This window comes from Epinephelus moara, chromosome 21 (assembly GCF_006386435.1).
Source record: "Epinephelus moara isolate mb chromosome 21, YSFRI_EMoa_1.0, whole genome shotgun sequence".
Lineage (NCBI taxonomy): Eukaryota > Metazoa > Chordata > Actinopteri > Perciformes > Serranidae > Epinephelus > Epinephelus moara.
In genome coordinates, this window is record NC_065526.1 from 5,336,926 (window position 1) to 5,356,722 (window position 19,797).

Genomic DNA, 19,797 nt, shown 5'->3' on the forward strand with positions numbered 1-19,797 from the left:
CCAGAATACACCTGGAAAAGTACAGTGACGAAAGTACATACTGGTGGGAAGTTAGACACTATTATAAGAGCTGAAACTTTTGAACCAATTCAATGGAGTATGACAGGAATGAGTCCTACAACTTGGAAATTGGTTAGCATTGTACCATTTACGGTTCCCTCATCTCAGAGTCAATGGGTTTTGGTTAGATGCCTGAATTAAGGTCTGTGGTTAACACAAACTTAGGAGACTTTCATGTTCTGTTCTATGACATAAGATACATAAGTAAAATACTCCACTTGTGAACTTTAAGACATCTATGTGTCTTAAAAAAGGCAATTGCTAACAAGTGGCTAAATGAGACTACGGAACGTCATCACGCGAAGGTGTGCACAACACAGTCTTGTTATGGTGGTGACTTTAGGTGGTGCAACTATAGTGTAATTTGTTAATAGCCTAACATTAGCATTTTACTTTTTGAAATTGCATTTAGGCTTCAATAATCATGAAAATGGTGCTCACTTCTGAAGATTATCCTGCCGAACAAAACATGTAAGTATAAAAAACTTTTGTTTGCCACAGAGGTATTTTCAGCAATAATCCAAAACCCAAAGGAAAAATCCCGTAGGCTTTTTGACGAGGGAACAGTGCGACGCTAACTTTCGCATCAGCCTTCAGAAAAAAATAAACTCATCCCAGGAGCATTCTATGATTTGTTAATTTACCGTATTGATTCTAGTAGGCTTATAGGTCATGTATGCAACACGAAAAAACAATAATTAAAGAATAGCTGTATAAATGACAACATGGAACAATTTTTTTTCCATAGAGATTATATCTAATGCTCTGAAGTTCTTGATTTTGAAACACTGATAAATAGAACTTAATTTTACACTGAAAGCAGTGTTATGACATAATGTAATATTGTAATAATGCAGGCTTATTAAGGCAGTGAATAAAGCAGTCCTTTATGACCGCTAAATTCAAATGCACAAATGATAACATTAGACACAGGCAGTCAGACAAAACAATTTAACCAAGTTACTATAGTTTGTATGTTTAGCCTAATGAAAAACACAGTTTTAAAACTAGGCATAAGCATATGAATTCAGAATTAACAATGTAGTGTGAGCTTTAAAAATATATACAAGTATTAAGTGAGCCTAGCTTGCAACATGCTGGCTTTCAGTTGAATCGCATTTGAACGGATCGTTTCCGATCCGCCCATCAACAGATGACAACAACAAAACAGACAGAGCTACTGAGAGGGTGTTAGCGTAGTTAGCTACCTGAGATAAACAACTGGTGGTTTTGTCCGTGTGCTACACCATCTCCGCTTGAGTTCGCCAAATTAGACGTTTCTTTTACAGCACAATGGTTAATCCGTGCAACCAGCCATGGTTGTCAGCTATTCTAGTGTAGTTTAGTCTAGCTAACGTTAGCTGAGTGGCTTGCTAAGCTAGCTCTATGTATGCCAAGCCAAAACGGGTTAGCTAGCTAGCCTGGTTGCTAGCTTGTTAGCTAACCAACTCGCCTATGCGAGGTGGAGACCAAGAACGGGGAGATGCGAGCAAAGTGAGGTAAGGCCAGCGAAATCACTTATTAAATTAATTCAATGTGGAATCCCATCCTTATACAAATATACGTCTTAGCAGGGGATGTTGGCTATTTAGGCTAATCTTATTACATCTGTCAAATTCAGCGACGTTAGAAATCGCTATCTTGCGCTGTCTTGACAGCTGTGTTAGCTAATAGCCAGTTAGCGCAGTCAGCGGGTTGTTATTGACTAGCTAGCTTGCTAGCAGCTGCTGGTGGCCCCTTGTTAAATTGGCACTGTAACCATTACTAACCGGAGTCCTCGAGGTTAATAGCAACGTTAACGGCCAGTGTTCTCAGTCCTTTAAACAGTAAACATTTGTACTCCGGTATCGTTAACCCTTAATGTTAAGAGGCCCGCAGAGAGACAGTTAATTACGGCAACGAGCTAACGTTAACTAACAGTCACATAGTCTGTGATAGCAACTTAGCGGGTAAGGTGTTTTATGTTGTCATGCTAACAACAGTTAACAGTTAGTGGGTAGTTGGCGCTAGCTGTCCTTTGTTGTATGTTTAACTTGGTGTATCACCAATGTAGCCTTCTGGTTCACCGCTAAACGTCAGCTATGTGAACTGTTTACTTCTTCAGGCAGTTTTGAAAGTTTGCCTTTGTCTTACATCAGACCAGCATATTTAGTGACTTCTTACATAATGTAAATTTGACAGTGTCCAGTTACAAACGACATGGTGACTCAGCTTCCAAGCTAGTTATTCAGTAGACAAGATAAAGGGCCTTACACGTTTGGGTGAAAGGGGATGATATATTGCCCTCATTTAAAGATTATGTCATAAATCATGTACCGGCACAGGCTATGATAATAGTGTCCTTACACGTAATTATACATACATACAACAGGTAGTAATCAAGTGGCTTTATGGCATTGTAGTTTGAGTTAATGAAAGCATCACCTCAGCATGTCTTATTTAGTAATAGTAAGTTAAACTAAATTAAATGTAAAACTTGAGATTACTAGCCAAATCATGTTCATGTGTGTGTTATTTTTTCACAGGGTGGCCTTGAATGAATAAATGAGCAAGACAGGCAAATGCGAAGAACTCTGGGAGATTCAACATGAAGTTGTATGTGTTCCAGGTCAACAATGGCAGCACATTGACATTTGACACCGATCTTGCTGTCCAAACGTAAGAAGCAGGCATTTTACTGATAGTAGTCGGGAATAGTGGTCAGTACATCTTAGCTATTGTGACCTAAATATGTTCTTTCTTTGTCTCAGTGTACTGGAGCTTAAACATGCCATCCAAGCCAAATATAAGATTGCAATTCAACATCAAGTCCTTGTTGTCAATGGAGGGGAATGTATGGCTGCAGAGAGACGTGTCTGCAGCTACAGTGCTGGCACTGTAAGTTTCTACAATTTATTAGTGTGTTTTGTATTTGCCTTGAGGATATACAGGTTGCATTTGTGATGTACTGATTACCTATGTTTGACTGTTGCTCTTTAGGAAACCAACCCCATATTCCTGTTCAACAAAGAGATGATCTTGTGTGACCGGGATCCAACGATCCCTAAAACCACCTTCTCAATTGAGAGTGAGATTCAGGTTAAGGTGGAGGAGTCTCTACTGATGCCAGCTGTCTTTCACACTGTTGCCTCGCGAACACAACTTGCTCTGGTAGTTATCTTTTTCTTTCTTAAGCTGCCTTTCACTGGGGCATCTCTGGCCCAAGAAAGTGTGTTGGGATGTTTGCTTGTCACTGTGAGCCTAACACATAAAATAATTGTAAGTAATCCATTAACTATGAAATGATCCTAACTTGTGTTGTCTTTATTTTTTGTCTCTTCAGGAAATGTTTGAAGTTGCCAAGAAACTTTGCTCTTTCTGTGAACGATTGGTTCACGATGAACACCTTCAACACCAAGGCTGGGCTGCTATTATGGCTAATCTGGATGACTGCACTCTGTCTTATCAGAAGTTGCTCGTGAAATTTGACACTTCATACGCAAACTATCAACATGACCTGGAAGAAATTAAAGTCAAACTTTCAAAGTAAGTATTGGTGTCGATGACATAATAATACAAAGTACTGTATGCTTATATCCGCATGTTGCCTTCTCTGACACGGTAACTAATTATTTAATCAAAATATTAGCTCAGTTAAATAACTGAAATACCAGTAAATAAATCTGAGTTGTAATATATTCCTGCTAAAAGGAAATTAACCTGATGAACTTGATGTCTTGCTTTTGTTATGGTTGCAGGTTAGGGACATCAGTGTCTGTCATGGCGAGGATACCTCTGCTGGAATGTCTGACCAGACACAGTTATAGAGAGAGCATAGAGAAGTCCAGCTCCACCCCAGAGAAGGATTCAGATGAGACAGAAGAAGAGAAGTCCACTGACTCTGTTCTCTGCGCTACTGATGCACAGAAGCCCTCCAAGTCATCAGCATCCTTCTCTGCTTCGGGGACGGCCACATGTGAGTCAACTGGAGATCAGGAAACAAATGAAATGACTGACAGTGGTGGGCTGAGAGCTGCGCTATTAGATGATGATGATGATGATGATGCTCCAGAGCTCGCCAACCAGCCCTCCTTCAATGTCACACTGTTAGACTGGATCAACGTGCAAGACCGACCCAATGATGTGGAATCGGTTGTGAGGAAATGCTTCGACTCCATCAATAGGGTGAGTCACAGATGTATAAATAGACACGTCAAAAGAGTGCTCTAAATATGTAGTCATGAATTGTAGTGGAAAATCTCACGAGCCTTGACTGAAATGTTGTTTCTTTCAGCTTGACCCTCGGATTATTCAGCCCTTCCTGGCAGATTGTCGTGACACAATTGCCAAGCTAGATAATCAAAACATGAAAGCCATCAAGGGGCTTGAGGACAGGTTGTACGCTCTAGACCAAATGATTGCAAGCTGTAAGAAGTTGGTGAATGAACAGAAAGAACTTGCTCAGGTACGTCAAGTAAAACACTATTAAGTTACTCTCTCTCTTTGATTTTTTTTTTTTTTTTTTTTTTTTTTTTTATGAATTGTGCTCACATGTTATCTCCTGCAGGGATTTTTGGCCAATCAGAAGCGGGCCGAAAACCTGAAGGATACATCTGTTCTGCCTGACTTGTGTCTGAGTCACACCAACCAGCTGATGATCATGCTGAACAACCACAGGAAGCTGCTAGACATCAAAAAGAAGTGCACCACTGCCAAACAAGAACTTGCAAACAACCTTCAAGTCCGACTCAAGTAAAACTGAAAACCACTTCTTCCCCATTGTGCTTGTTTAACAACCCACTGGTTTCTGTACATCGTGCTATAAGCTTATGTGACTGACTTAAGACTTCCTGGTTTTTAAAAATGCCAAATTCAAGACAATCATGTTTGTAACTTTAATTATTTTTCATTAGATGGTGCTGCTATGTGATGCTTCATGCAGACCAGGATGGGGAGAAGCTTCAGGCGCTACTCAGACTTCTGACGGAGCTAATAGAAAGAGTGAGGGTGGTGGAGGCCCTTAGTACCGTGCCCCAGATGTACTGCTTGGCGGTTGTTGAAGTCGTCAGGAGAAAAATGTTCATGCGCCACTACAGAGAGGTCAGTGCTGAACGTCATTATTGGACAGTAATCATGCTTTTAGACTGTGTGTTTAGCGCTGAGCACATAATTTACATATTTAGCTCGAACTGCTCTCTGACTGCCACTGTTATGAAGAGAGAACAGGCCTATTATGTTGTTTGCTGATGCTTGATAATTAAGTTCATTCTAATCTTTTTTTGTCTTTGTTTATTTTTATGTTTTGGAGGGAATACTTGCTTTTCAGCATATTTACCATGTAATATCTAACATTCCTAACAACAGGCGCTTGAGCTGGCAAAATAAACGGACATTTTTGTCTTGTATCTTTTTGAAATGGAACTGGTCTTTATGCCCGTTAATGTGGGGCATCCTATTTAGCAGGCTCATGGAGGACTAGGAGTGTACGGCTGTGCTGTTTGGGAGTTGCGCTATTGGTGGCCGCTCCCATAGAATTAGCATAAGGCTAAAGACTAAGGCTTTATCAGCTCTGTAAATCTTTGCTGAGGGCACCTGCATATATATTATGCTTCAACTGATAATGACTGCTGTCCTACCTCTTTGTATTGCTGTGTCTAAATACACAGTAAGAGTGAGAAATAGTTGGAAGCCAACAATGGAAGTGACTTTGCTCATATTTGATTTTTGATTTTTACAGGAAGCCACTTCTATTGCGCTTCTTTGCTTTCGCTTTCTATTTTTCCTAAACAGTGTCTTAAGCAGTTTCCTGATCTCCTTCTTTTTCATTTTAAGGGATAATAAGACAAAAAGTGTACACTGATTGACCAGTAATGAAATTGAATAATCTCCTTTTTTGACATACTCATAATATAAAATTGCACAGGACAATTAAAATCCATGCTAAGGAATGCCTCCAAGTTCAGAAAGCTGACATTGTCAGGCACACAATTATTACTTTGTTGTTGTAATATCTTTACTATCAATCTTTTCAGTGGGCCTACGCACTTGTGAAGGATGGGAAACGACTGTATGAGGCTGAGAAGTTCAAAAGGGAATCCTTTGGGAAACTCTTTAGTAAGTCTCTTTTGAAAACTCAGCTGACGACATTTGGGTTGTCACTGCGGAGCTCAATGTGCTTTTGATATAACACATAGATTCCAAACGAGATCGGAGTTTTGATGTATTCACTTATTTCCTTTCAGGGAAGTCTTTCCTCAGAAATCGTTTGTTTAGAGGACTTGATTCATGGCCTCCAACATCATTTTGTGTAAGTTACAACTGAAGAGCATTTTGACCAAGCTGTTTTGGTGTATACTGTTTCCTCTGTATTTTAAGAGGTCTTTTTTTCTGCTCTGCTTATTATTGTTTACAGACACGAAAGCCCAGAAGGTTTGACGACGAACTTCCAGACATCTCACTTGATGACCTGCAGTACTTGAAATCTTGTTGTCCTGTAGAGGTGCAGCCTTTCCTTATGTAAGTCACTGTCCTCAGTTATTAAAATGGCTTTAGATATAACCTTATCAGTATTCGTAACACTGCCAGAACTAGCCCAAGATGTGGCCAGTGAAAACATACACGTGGAAGTTTGTGTCCATTTCTAAATCAAATTAATCAAATCAAGTCCATTTATGGTAACTGATGTGATTTCTGTAGAAAAATAACCAAACATGCTTTGTCAATGAACACAACAAACAACTTGAAAGACTCCTGATCTTGTTTTCAGATGTCTCACAAGTTTATATATACATCTAATGGTTATTTTCATTATCAATTAATCTGCTAATTATATTCTTCATTAATCATTTTGTCAAAAAAATGTCTGAAAATAGTAAATGTACCATGTGTTCCTAGAGCCCAGATTTACAACTTCAAATGGCATGTTTTATCCAACTCATGGTCCAAAAATCTAAAGCAATTCAGTTTATTATCTTGTATGATTAAAAAAAGAAGCATAAAATTCTCCCATTTAAGTGGCATGAAACGAGCAAATTATATTTCAGTGACCAAAATAGTTGCCATTTTATTTTATTTTAATCACCCAATTGATCTATCAACTAATCTTTGCAGCTCTACACAAGTAATCCAACAGCACTGAGTATGTTTGATAAGGAAGGGCTGGGGCGCACAGATGTGCAGGAGACCATACATTAGACACAAGAGATGTACAGGCTGTTGATTTTAAAGCTCTAAATTACTGCATTTATTTATACATTTTTATTGATTGCTTTGAAGCCTGATCCTGTGGTGTGGAAACTGGCCTGAGTCCCAACCATTATAGCACTAACGAAGACTTTCTGCCCGAGGCTGTCAGCACTGAAAGATCTCTTAGAAATCTTCTGGTAGTCTCGATTCTGTCCTCAATGTGATTTCTAATATTTTTGTCTGCAGGGTTCCCACAATGTGTGACTTCGAGCCCTTACATCGCCACGTAGACACGCTTCACCAGCTGGTCCAAGCTGCACAGAGTGTGGATGAGATGTCCCAAACTATTACTGACCTGCTAAGTGAACAAAGGGTAATGACGGGTTCATTATGAACCATTATTTGTGTTATTTTATTTCCACTTGGCGTAAGCCTGGAGGGGATCATGTGTTTAGTTGGGGGTAAGCTTGCATGTGTGTATGTGTCTGTCTGCAGCTAATCTCACTTTACTCATCTTTACTGGACCAATCAGCCTAATATTTTGTGTGTACAATAGTGACTGTATGCTCAGGGATCACTTGTGGTTTTGGTTATTTACTGTTTTATATGGTCATTGACTGCCGACTCCTCGCTTCTCTTAACCGGCTGGTAGGAGTCACAAGTCATCAGCATTACTTAGCAAAAGTAAAGAGCAAAAGGCATTTCTGGAAATGGTCTCGGCTGAGAACAATAAGTAAGCTGTCTGTTGCAGGCTATATTTTGGCCTTCATTATCGCTCATAATCTGACATCCAAATAAAAGTTTGGTTTTATTTTGAACTGGAGCATCTGCAGATTAACTCAATTTCCAATATGTTCTGATCCACTGAATATTACATAAAGAAAAAATGATATTGTTATCTTTGCTGACATCTTGACTGTAAGGGAGCTGGGTGGGACAATTCTACAGGGTGCAGCTGGGCAGCGTACAATATCTAGAATGGCTGCGATCAGCTCTGCTGGCTGGTGGAGATCTAGTTTTTCTAGTTAGTAAGCGGAAATTTAGATTTAGTCTAGAATTAGTCAAGGTCACTGGTGTAATAAATATTTCATTCTCTCCCTCTCCTTTCATTTGTTCTGTCTTTGCAGGTATCCTGTAGTCAGAGATCAACCTTGTTGACCCCACAGTCCGGAAGCATACCTGAGACTACAACACCGAGGTCCTCCAAAACCCCTCCCTCTCTCAGCCTTCAGGGACCGAGCTGCCAGCCACTACATGTTCCCGTCCCAGCTCCTCTAGAGGACTTATCCCCAGACAGCATAGATGCGCAAACATTTGACTTTGAAACCATTGGCCACCCAAACATGGATCCAGTCCTACAGCAGGGCTCGCTTGACTTGGATTCTCTAGCGGAGAGCCCTGAATCTGACTTCATGTCTGCTGTCAATGAGTTTGTGATTGAAGAGAACTTGACCTCTCCAAACCCCATCAGTGACCCTATCAGCCCTGAAATGATGGTGGAGTCGCTGTACTCTTCAGTCATTAACGCTATTGACAACAAGCGTATGCAGGATACCACGATACTAGAGAGGGAGAACTCGAGGATCACTGTCCTCAAACAAGTTATTGATAAGTACCGGTCTGCTGCAGAGGAGTCTCATTCCAATTTCAGAAGTGTAAAGGATGACCTCTATCACTTGAGAGGCCTGGTATTAAAAGAACAACATGACTTTGGCTTTGTTTTGAGGAATATGACCACAGAGGTGCGCAACATTGTGGACAACATCTGCCAGACCCATGAACTGGAACTGAAGGAGCAGCATCAAAGTGAGCTTCTCTCCCTTCGGCAAGAGCTTGAGAAGCAGGTTCAGACACTAACGGAGGAAAACCAAGTAAACCAGAATATCGTCAAAGATGTCCAGCACGCGATGCTCGAGCTGGAAGGCCTTATGGAGCGCAAGGAGAAAGAACTGACTCAGCTTGAGAATGAGAAAGAGCGATGGGCTGAAACAGAGAGTAACCAGACGGATAGAATCAAAAACCTGGAGCAGATGATCAGTGATCAAACTGAAGAGATCAAGACGCTCTCGGCTTCTAGAGACTCTCTGACCAGCCAGCTTGAGAATCTGCACTTTGAGATTGAACGTAGCCAGCAGAAGATCCGGCAGGAGCTGGAGGTTGTTGAGCAGTCCCACCTAAAGGAGATGGAGGAGAAACTGAAGCAGGAACACAAGGCAAAACTGGAGACCCTTACCAAGGATCACCAGGAGGCTCTGGAACATCTGGCTGCTGAAAAAAGTGCAAAGTTAAGTGAGGCAGCTGATCAACATGCCACTGCACTTAAAGAGAAGGACAACCAAATTAAGGACTTGGAGGCTCGTGTTACTGAGCTCGCTGAACTCCGGTGCAAAGTAGAGGTGGAGCTAGCCCTCAAAGAGTCAGAGACAGAAGAGATCAGGCTCCTATTTGAGGAGACCAAGATGCAGCAGGCTGAGGCTGTTAAATCCCAGGTAGAGGCTGCAACCAAAGTCCTTGGCGATGAGCTGGCAGATATCAAAAAACAGCTTCATGTAAAAAATGAGGAGTATGAAGTTGACCTAGCAGAGCTGAGGACTCTCATGAGGATTGAGAAGGATCACTGCATCTCAGAGCTGGTGGACAGACACGAGGAGGAGACTATTTTGTTACGCAATGAGCTCTCCTCCTTGCAGCGGCAAGCCCAGGATGCTGAGAGGAACCATGCTGAGCAGCAGCAGAAACTCAAGCAGGAATTTGACCAGCAGTTGTCGGCTCTAAGCGAAGAAAAAGAAATGCAGTTCAGGAGTTTCCAGGAACTGGAGCAAGAGTTGAGGACTGTTATCAGCAATTTGCAGGCAGAAAATGACCTGCTCTCCAAAAAACTAGAGCAGGACAGACAAGCAGTCGAGAAAGATTTAGAAAAAGAAGAGGCCTCTAAGGTTGCATCACTAGATGCCTTTAAAGAGTTAGAGCAGCAGAAGGAGGACGTGGAGAAGAGACTCTTAGACAAAATTAGACAACTTGAGAAAGAGCTTCAGGAGAGACAGTCCTCAGAAAGGTAAATGTTCGATCACAATGACACAGGACATATATAAATATAGCTTTGGTTTGTTCTTTTTAAGATAAGATGACTGTAGTAAATTTAATCTACTTACATTTAAAATGACACTGAAACAACATCTGGGGTCAGATCAATAATCTAGTTAACTGTTAATTGAGAATGAACTGTTGAAGGGACCTATTAAGCTCATTTCTAGGTTCATACATGTGTTTTGGGTTTCTACTAGAACATGTTTACATCCTTTAAAAGTTAAAAAAACACTTTATTTTTCTCAGACTTTTCATGCTGTAAGACCTGTACTCACCCTGTGTCTGAAACACCTAGCACCTGTCTCTTTAAGCCTCCCTCCCGAAAAAGCCCAGTCCGCTCTGATTGATTGTTGCAGTTGCAAAATGACTGTAACAGAGTATAGCGTTACTTTCTACCATGAAAGAACTCACCAATATAAGCTTCTAAACACAGCTAGACATGTTCCAGCAGGAATCTGATCAGAAATTGGGGATAAATTAACACCATTTGGAAGTTTCCCTGAGTTTAATATGTAGCTACATATAGCAGTGTAGGCTAGATCGTAGAGCCTGGAGCCGATGACCATATAAAGACATCACCAGATGACGTCAGAAAAAACTAAAGTAGAAAAAACATTGGAAACAATATTCAGAACGATCTGAAGCCTGAGGTTTTTACATACTTTTACTTTTGTTATTGGAAACTTTGGCCACATTTAATATGAACATCCAACACTGTAACAGAAAATAATGAAAAGCATAATAGGTCCCCTTTAGTATTCTTTGTCTCTGTGTGCTTGTATGTCCTCGTAATTCCTTCTAAGAATTAAAGAGTATTGTGTGCCTTTCAGCAATGAGGGGTTGTCGCTGCAAGCTGAGGGGCGTGCAGATGCTGGAACACCTCTGTCTCTGGACTCGGCACTACAGGAGCGGCTGCAGCAGGAGAGGGCCTCCCTGCAGTCCCAGATGGACCTCCTGGAGAAGAGGAAGAATGAGGAGATGCAGAACCTCAAGACATCACTAATCGCAGAGCAGCAGGTTTGTATTTTTGGGCTGTAAATTGCCGGGGAAGTGCTTTGTCTCACGATGTTAAAGTGTAGTGGTTACTAATCCTTTCTCTTATTTCACTGCAAAACAGTTTAGAGTAGATATTTGTCATAGCTGATGATATATTGTTCCTAATAATCGTAGACTGCTTTAAACTTAATCAGCACTGAATTTCCAGCTGCATTGCACACAGGATATGCAGCTAATGACTGTGTTCACATTTTAGTTGTGAGTGCACCGCAAAATACGTGAAGATCCACATAGCTCTGCAACAGAGAGGTGGACACTGAGCTAATATGGTATCCATCCTGTTCATATCAGTGAAGATGGACTAAATATTCAAAACACCTTTAGGTTTAATGCAATACAATCCAACAGCACCGTAAAGCCTTTAAAATGACTTAAGTTCATGAAGGTAGGGTGTGTTGCAGGGCTGGTGAAAAGGGTGTACCTAATAACAGGCTAAGGCTAACTACATAACAGCACTTACTTTGTAAGTTCTTACTTTGTAAAATCTTTAACTTTTAAAAGTTAATGACACTTTCACTCTTGGCCACCTGTATAAAACAATTTGATATACATTTTATATTTTGTTGAGTTATGTACTTAGATTATCACAAACCTTTCCAACAACTTTAAATCCATAAAAATCTGTAATTTTATTCAAGGTAATGTGTTTCATTTGGTCATCTGTCAATGGCATCATGTCCCCGTAACCCTCTGTAGTTGCTCTAACTTCTGAATAAACAAGTTGAACACCATAAGTTTGAGAGTCAGCATTAGCTAACGTTAGCTTGACTGTTTCATTAGAATGAAATGCCACAACATGAATAAATTCAGTTCAATTCAATTTTATGTATAAAGCCCAATATCACGAATCACAATTTGCCTCAGAGGGCTTTTCAGCATATGAGATCCCTCTGTCGTTGGATCCTTAAAGCGGATAAGGAAAAACTCCCCAAAAAACCCTTTTAACAGGGAAAAAACAGTAGAAACGTCAGGAAGAGCAACTGAGGAGGGATCCCTCTTCCAGGACAGACAGACATGCAATAGATGTCTTGTGTGCAGGACAAATCAACATGATAAATTTACAGTAATCCATATAACATAATGATACATAAAGAGAGGGTGAATGTGAGTAAGTGTAAATTAAAAAAAACGGTAATACTTTACTTGAAGGTATCTACATAAGGGTGACATGACATTGTCATAAATATGACATGACACTGAACTTGTCATAAACATTATGTACATGTCAAACGTTTATGACTGCTGTCATTAAGTGTCAGTTTTGTAATGACAAGTTGACATTGTTTGGGTTGTCTTGATTATGACAACTTGACATTAATTAAAGTGACATTACCAGAAGATGTTTTTGTCATGACAAGTTGACATTAGATTTGTTTGGGATGTCCTTTTAATGACAACTTGACATTAACATAAAGACATCTTCTGGTAATGTCATCTTGGTTAATGTCAAGTTGTCATTAAAAGGACATCCCAAACAAATTTAATGTCAACTTGTCATGACAAAGACATCTTCTGGTAATGTCACTTTAATTAATGTCAAGTTGTCATAATCAAGACAACCCAAACAATGTCAACTTGTCATTACAAAAACCGATTGACACGTAATGACAGAAGTCATAAACATTTATGACATGTACATAATGTTCACGACAGGTTCATGACCGTGTCATGTCATAGTTATGACAGTGTCATGTCACTCTTATGTAGATACCTTCAAGTAAAGTGTTACCAAAAACGAATACATTTCCACATCGGTAAACATGATTTCTGCCTAAGTCATGTCACATAGATTTTCATCGGCAGCAGTGGTTGTTTATCTCACACTACTTCACAACGTCATCAAAGTCCATCTTTTGTTATTTTTTTTGATTGATAAAACGATAGAAACAAGGTGTTTAAGCCCTACACATCAACAGATCAATCTTCATCACTTGTCTGGCACTGATCTCGATCCGTCTGATCTCTTTACACTGAAAGATTTTCTTAAGTTTTAACAAATTGCTTAGTAATGCTATTCATTAAGTTTTTTTTTTATCAGTCATTGATTACAAATATTTCTCTGAATCTCTGTTATGGAGATATTGGACCTCTCTCTGTTACACCACCCTTCATAGTTTAAGCTGATAAGACTTTTGTTTTGCAAAAAAAAATATTACATAATTAATCTGTACTTACTGTAATTTGAAATAACATTTGAGCCCACATAATTATGTTTCATGTTTTTTTTTTTTTTATTTGCCGGGTACAATAAATGGTGAAAAGATCAGACATGGAACAATACAAAAAATCAAATGGATTAATAAAAACAAACTAAATAAAAACAACTGTAACTCCCACGGCTGCAGGCTGATCTGCATTATTATTCGAACTTAGCAAATCATTTGTGCTTTGGTGTAAATTCTCTGTTGTGACCAAAATGGCTGTTAACCTTGTTCAAACTCTTCTCTCATCTCTTCTGTAGACTAATTTCAACACTGTTCTAACCCGAGAGAAGCTGAAGAAGGAGCAGATCATCAATGAGCTCACAGAGAAGTTGCGGAAAGTTACTCAACAGCAGGAGAAAGACAAAGGTTGGTGCTGCAAATACTGATGAGGGTTATCAATTTATGTCTAATGAAAGAAGTCATTGCTGCAAACTGTCTTTAAACATGCTGCTCATGTTATGTTAATGTTAAACCTAATCATTGGACTCTACTTCTTACTGCCATATTTCAAGAAAGAAAATTCTTTAGGGTTTTATGTGAAAATGAGCATGTTCTGCCTGTCAGTGGCCCTTATTTATCTGAACTTATTGCAGCTCTGATAGAGACACTTTCTGAGGACCGAGCCAGTGTCATGCAGGAGAAGAAGCACTTGGAAGAAGAGCTTAACCGCCTGCGCAGCACCGCACTGGTCTCCTCTGCCTTCTTCACTCCTAACCCCTCAGCTCAGGAGATCACAGAAGCTGGAGCAGCAGCGAGAGCTCTGCCTGTTGCTGGGGCTTTCTCCTCTGAGCCCATGGCTGACACCGACAGACTGGCCTCTGTGGCAGCCATTCGAGAAGACGAACAGGTTGATTCAGCAGTGGAAGCCAGCATGGTGACCGTCCAGTAAGCATCTCCTCGCAAATAAACATTGTTTTGTTGATACTTTCAGATATATTGATATAGTTTACTGTTACATGTTTACACACAAGAAACCAGGTCACTGGGAAGAAATCAGGTTAGGGCAACGCCTTTATCTGTTTTAAGGCCTGTGCTGACACGCACTTGTCCTGTCTCCACACCTAATTAACCAAGATTGACACATTATAAGTAAACTAAATTATATATAAGAGACCTGTTTAGTAGTGTGTGATGCTAAAGCCAAAAAAAGGATTTTCTTTTTAGGTCAGAGCATTTCTACAGTTCACAGAGAGGACAGTCTGTTTATAGAGAAGCACACAGGTTTTCCTTACTCTGTGTGTGTGTGTCTGAATTTTATAGATAGCTCACTGTTCAGCTGTAGAAATTGAGTTATTTAGATTTAAGTTTTGGTTTATGTTAGTGTTCCAGCATTCCCATTCGCGTTCTAGACGGTGCAGCTGTCGCTAAGACAACCAGATTGCTCTGCAACTACCAGTTTCCACAGTTACTTTAGTTGTTCCACCATCCGTCATTTCAGCACGTGGGGATAGTAATTACAAAGATCTTACATTGACACTCTGGTAACTGGGGATAGCTACAGGGGAAAGCGCTATCCTCTTCCTGTTTCGGTTGCACTTGCTTTGTGCTGTAAATCAAGCTTTCACTTTCCTGGGAGATTGTCCTTGCGTTCCAATACCCATACTACCATAGTAAATAGTATGCCAGAAAAAGATTTAGTTCTCCCAATACACAGTATGTCAAATGCAGTATGCCAGAACTACGGGATGCAGTACGCAAGCCAGCATGCTTCTCTGGCCATTCTGACCCACAATCCTCTGCGCGGCAGAAGATACATGGCATCGACCACAGATAGATTATAGCTCAGCTGACAGAGGCCGCGATGGCGGATGACGGCGCATTCAAGTGATGACCAGTGGAATAGATTGTAATAATAAGAAGAGGAGTTGTTTAAGTGAACAAAATAATCAGAAAGATAACCAACAGCAAAACGACATCACTATGACAGAGGAATGCAGTTTAACTTTAATGAATATAACATGTTAGAATCTATAATGTATGCAGATATCCCTGAAAGTTAAAACTACTGGCGAATTCGATGAATGGCGTTAACGTTAAGATCTTGTGCATTCCAGATCGCAAACTTTTTCTTTCTGCTTCGAATTTCACACTTCGGACTGCAACAGATACATGAGTAAGAGGGTCAAAGTGCAGCGTTACGACGAAGTAGTATGTCCCATTTGTACACATATTCCACACAACAGTATGTACTTTGTCAGGGCAGCTGCAGTACATACTGACAGTAAAATTAAAATGTATGTAACTAGGAACACAGGGTGTACATGGTGACAGACAGAACTGCACAGTGAAAGTGAGTCTTACAGGGACAGGTTTAAACGCTGATGGTGTCATTAATCTAAAGCTATTATTTTGTGCAAGTAACATTTACTTTATAATGATAACTTGAAACAAACTTTTCTGTTTTCACCTAAAATATTTTGATGCAAATACAGACCGTTTTTGATCTCTCCACTGCTCTCACTGCAGTACTTTTAAGTTTCTTGTGTTCGTCATGTACATGCACATCTCTGTAGAAAACTGTCACATACAATCTTTATACCTAGTCAAGATATCAGGTCTTCAGCAGAAATGTAGCTCTGCTGAACCAGGTTTCTTTTCCTCCTTACATGACAGAGGATATTGTGTTGTTTACATGATGTTAAAGAGATTTGATAACTGCAGAAAGCTGACAGTCATCAGGTAGCCATAATGACTGATAACTTACTGTATGTGTTGTACAATCAAAGGTGAATGCCACTGAATTACAGCAATCAGTCTTCAGTGCAGGGGAGTTCTCTTGTAATAATATGCTGCCATTATCTAATGTGTCATTTTGCTTGATCTACCAACAGTAAAAACAAATTTGAAAATTGTACTATAGGCGTACTTCGTTCTTTCAGAGGTTAAGAATATGTTGTTGTTTTTTGCATCCCAACACTTTTGCTTTTACAAGAAACTAATACATATCATTGTGTCACTTTAACGTGCCCAGCTATTATCTGGAACTGTAATAACTGGAATATGAGCTTATTCAGATTGCTGTACTTTAAGAAAAATGTGATATAGTATTCTTTGCACATTTGTTATTTGCAGTATACCATTAACAAACTTACAGCAGACCTAACAGTGGCTGCGTTTATACACAGTATCAGTTATGACGACATGATACTGGTTGCCAGTCGCTGACAGAAAGCTGCCTTTGCATTTTTGAAGAAGGAATTAACAGACCATTGTTTAAAATATCCAAAAAATGGATGGAGAGAAAGGACATTTGACAGTGGAAGGAAGGCAGGCTAGGATCAGACAGTGTAAGTTTTCCATTTACCACTAATTAAGATTGAGAACTATTAAGTTGTTTCAACAGTATAACATTTCTACATAATACATACAGCTTTGCTAGCATGTCTTGAAGGACATTAATCAATAATCTGATGTTCTCTCTTGTAGTGACAACATCCTGATGTCAGAGGAGAAACAGCGGATTCTCCTGCTTGAGAGGGTAAATACACAAACGCTATCTATCACATTGAATTTGAGAGCATAAGACGCTGTGTTTCTGGATGTCTGTCCTCTTTTTAATCGATGTGATGTATGTTTCAGACTTTACACATGAAGGAAGAAGAAAACAAGCGCCTCAGTCAAAGACTGGTCAGTTATTATCTCTGTGGGCTATGTAGCACCTGCTCCACTAGGTGGCAGTAGCATCAAAGAGTAAAATCCTGACCCAGGAGGCCAAAGAGCTCAGAGAAGAGAAATGAATTTTCAGGAACAGTGTCATTAGAATGTGCAGAGGGATGAATTTTAGTGAAATGCGCAAAACAAAAACATGTATACAAATATACATATTAAAAAAGTACTTTTGTGTTTTAATATTTTATTCTAATCAGCCCTGACTTTACATAATTCACAAAGGATGGTGACACTGAAATTAGAGTATGATGTTAGGGTAAAAGTGCTCATACTAATTACTACACCTATTTCTAGCAGATGCCCAAAATGTTAGAAGTCTGTAGCCAGTGTTGTTAACCATTCAGTGTAACACGTGTAACGTTGCCCTAATCCCTCTCTTTGTAGATGTCTCAAAGCATGTCGTCTGTGTCGTCACGGCATTCAGACAAAATCGCCATCAGAGAGTAAGTGAATAAAAAACAAAGCGTTGTACTGTTGTGATTTTTGTGTTTTAGCTGTTTTTGTTTTTATCTAAAACTCTGACCATCATTACATGCGGTGTAATTATACACATTATTGTATAATTACTTAATGTGTTGTCTTTTGTGATTATCATTTTGCGGAAGTCTGTGTCATCATCCCTTTGTGTCTTTGTGTGTCTCTTTTTCAGTTTCCAGGTAGGCGATTTGGTTCTAATCATCCTGGATGAAAGGCATGACAACTACGTGCTGTTCACAGTTGGTCCCACCCTCTACTTCCTCCACTCAGAGTCTCTCACTGCACTGGACCTCAAACCAGGTCAGCTATTGCCCAAATGTTTTGTGACCATGATGAGAACTGTAATTAAATAAATATGTAACAGTGGTAGTTGGTTATTAGATTTCATAAATCAGGCATGAGTGGATCTATAACAAAGATACTTTATGTCCAGGTGTTCTCAAAAAACTGGTTTATGCTTTATTTTGACTGCAGTTTTCATTTTGGGTTTTATGTTACACGCACAAGCATTTATGTGTGGTGAACTGAGTGTTGAGTGAGTTTTTGTTTTTAATGAGTCGAATTGTTTTTATTGTTCAGCATCAGGGACCTCAAGACGGCCGTGGGTACTTGGAAAGGTGATGGAGAAGGAATATTGCCAAGCAAAAAAGGTACAGCATTTGCCAAAAGTTTTAATCTGTTTTTTGTTTTTTTGTGCCTTTAATTAATATTCAAGAACCAGTGTACTGACATAAATAAAATATGGTGCTGTGATTATTATTTTTTAGTTAAAATTTCCACACTGGGTTTAGATGTATTTATTTTTGATGTGTTAAATTGATCCATGTCAGTGATGCTGTAATGTTCATGTATGCACAGTGTGAACCTTCTGTCTGTCTAACGAAGCTTTATTTTCTTGTCTCTTTTCTTCCTCCAGGCCCAGAACAGGTTCAAGGTTCCTTTAGGAACCAAGTTCTACAGAGTGAAAGCTGTTCCATGGAACAGAAAAGTATAATAGCCAAGTAATGAGCTAAAATGTATATTTATATTGCTTAATTTTTGAACAGAAACTTCACATCATAATTCATAACTTGAAAATCGAAAGACCTTAAAAACGGAGAGAATTAAGATAGTCATCATGCTATTTTCAGTTTGAGTTCAATATCCCACCTGCTACCACATTTTTTTGTTTTCTTTTAAACCCAGATTTGTTATTGTGGACCAAATGCTATTAACTTTATTAGGGCATCGCCCTATACACTGTGGCATTATGCCATTTGACCTGTGTGTAAAATTGAACAAAATTTGGATGTTAAATATTAGTTCTCATTATCAGCATTTGTCCTTTTGTGGAAAATACTGTGTCATTATCAACATAATTAAATAAAAAATATACATTTATTATAAATGTTTATGGAGGAATGTTCATGGCATGCATATTGATATATTTTCTTTGATTTACTTATCCAGATAAATGTTGTAGTTGGAAATGTAGTTAATGCTGTTTGTTACTCACAAAGCAGTGTGGCCCTCTGTCAATACTGAAATGTACATTATGGCTGACTGATGGAAACAGTCGTCTTTGCAATCCTTGAAATGCACTTTCAAAAACAATGCTTTTGTTGATTTGAAAAGGGAAGTTAATTGAGCTGTCAGAACTAAGTAAATATATCAGCACAAACTTCTCACTATCATAGAATATTGATATGTAGAAAGGAATACTTTGTGACTGTGTTTCATTATCGGACGACATTGTACATTATCCATCAGATCACACATGTAACAATAAATGACTGTATTGTAAAAGATAGAGTTTTGAAACAATAAAGGATTGATCCCAAACATATTCTGCTGTTTTTATCATTCCCAATTATTGTTGTCTGGATTTTGGAATTATGTGTGATGCTAAGAAATGTACATGATGCTTCTGAGCTCACCGTTACAATCATTAGGGGGTGAAAAGTTTTCCTGGTTCACGGATAAAAACTAATTTACTACACCAGCAGATATTTGGTATTTTTCACCAAGACACTCTCCTCTGCTGAGATTTCTGTATTAACTAACGAGAAACCATTTTATTATAGCTTGTTACTATTAAATA

The 19,797-nt window shown here is 39.2% G+C and overlaps 1 protein-coding gene across 2 annotated transcripts; it reads left to right on the plus strand.

Moving 5' to 3' along the window:
* The first annotated feature begins 1,207 nt into the window (after positions 1–1,207).
* rb1cc1 (RB1-inducible coiled-coil 1) lies at positions 1,208–19,542 on the plus strand. Of its 2 annotated transcripts, XM_050074979.1 has the most exons (23): positions 1,208–1,559; positions 2,586–2,718; positions 2,811–2,937; positions 3,040–3,210; positions 3,383–3,585; positions 3,798–4,224; positions 4,334–4,504; positions 4,607–4,791; positions 4,953–5,139; positions 6,072–6,153; positions 6,282–6,346; positions 6,452–6,555; positions 7,471–7,597; positions 8,352–10,279; positions 11,142–11,328; positions 13,829–13,937; positions 14,165–14,456; positions 16,998–17,049; positions 17,151–17,198; positions 17,625–17,683; positions 17,890–18,017; positions 18,297–18,367; positions 18,634–19,542. In XM_050074979.1, exons 2-23 carry the CDS (start codon positions 2,648–2,650, stop codon positions 18,709–18,711), a joined length of 4,872 nt encoding a protein of 1,623 aa, XP_049930936.1. In that variant the 5' UTR covers positions 1,208–1,559; positions 2,586–2,647; the 3' UTR covers positions 18,712–19,542. The 2 variants fall into 2 exon arrangements, with proteins under 2 accessions (XP_049930936.1, XP_049930937.1); XM_050074980.1 differs by lacking the exon at positions 17,151–17,198.
* The last annotated feature ends 255 nt before the right edge of the window (positions 19,543–19,797 follow it).

Bases quoted from the DNA above. Each gene is read 5' to 3' on its own strand.
- rb1cc1 (XM_050074979.1), top strand. From the start codon at position 2,648: ATGAAGTTGTATGTGTTCCAGGTCAACAATGGCAGCACATTGACATTT. The intron at 4,505-4,606 runs GTACGTCAAGTA...TATCTCCTGCAG, and splicing joins AACAGAAAGAACTTGCTCAG to GGATTTTTGGCCAATCAGAA. The intron at 4,792-4,952 runs GTAAAACTGAAA...ATTTTTCATTAG, and splicing joins AACCTTCAAGTCCGACTCAA to ATGGTGCTGCTATGTGATGC.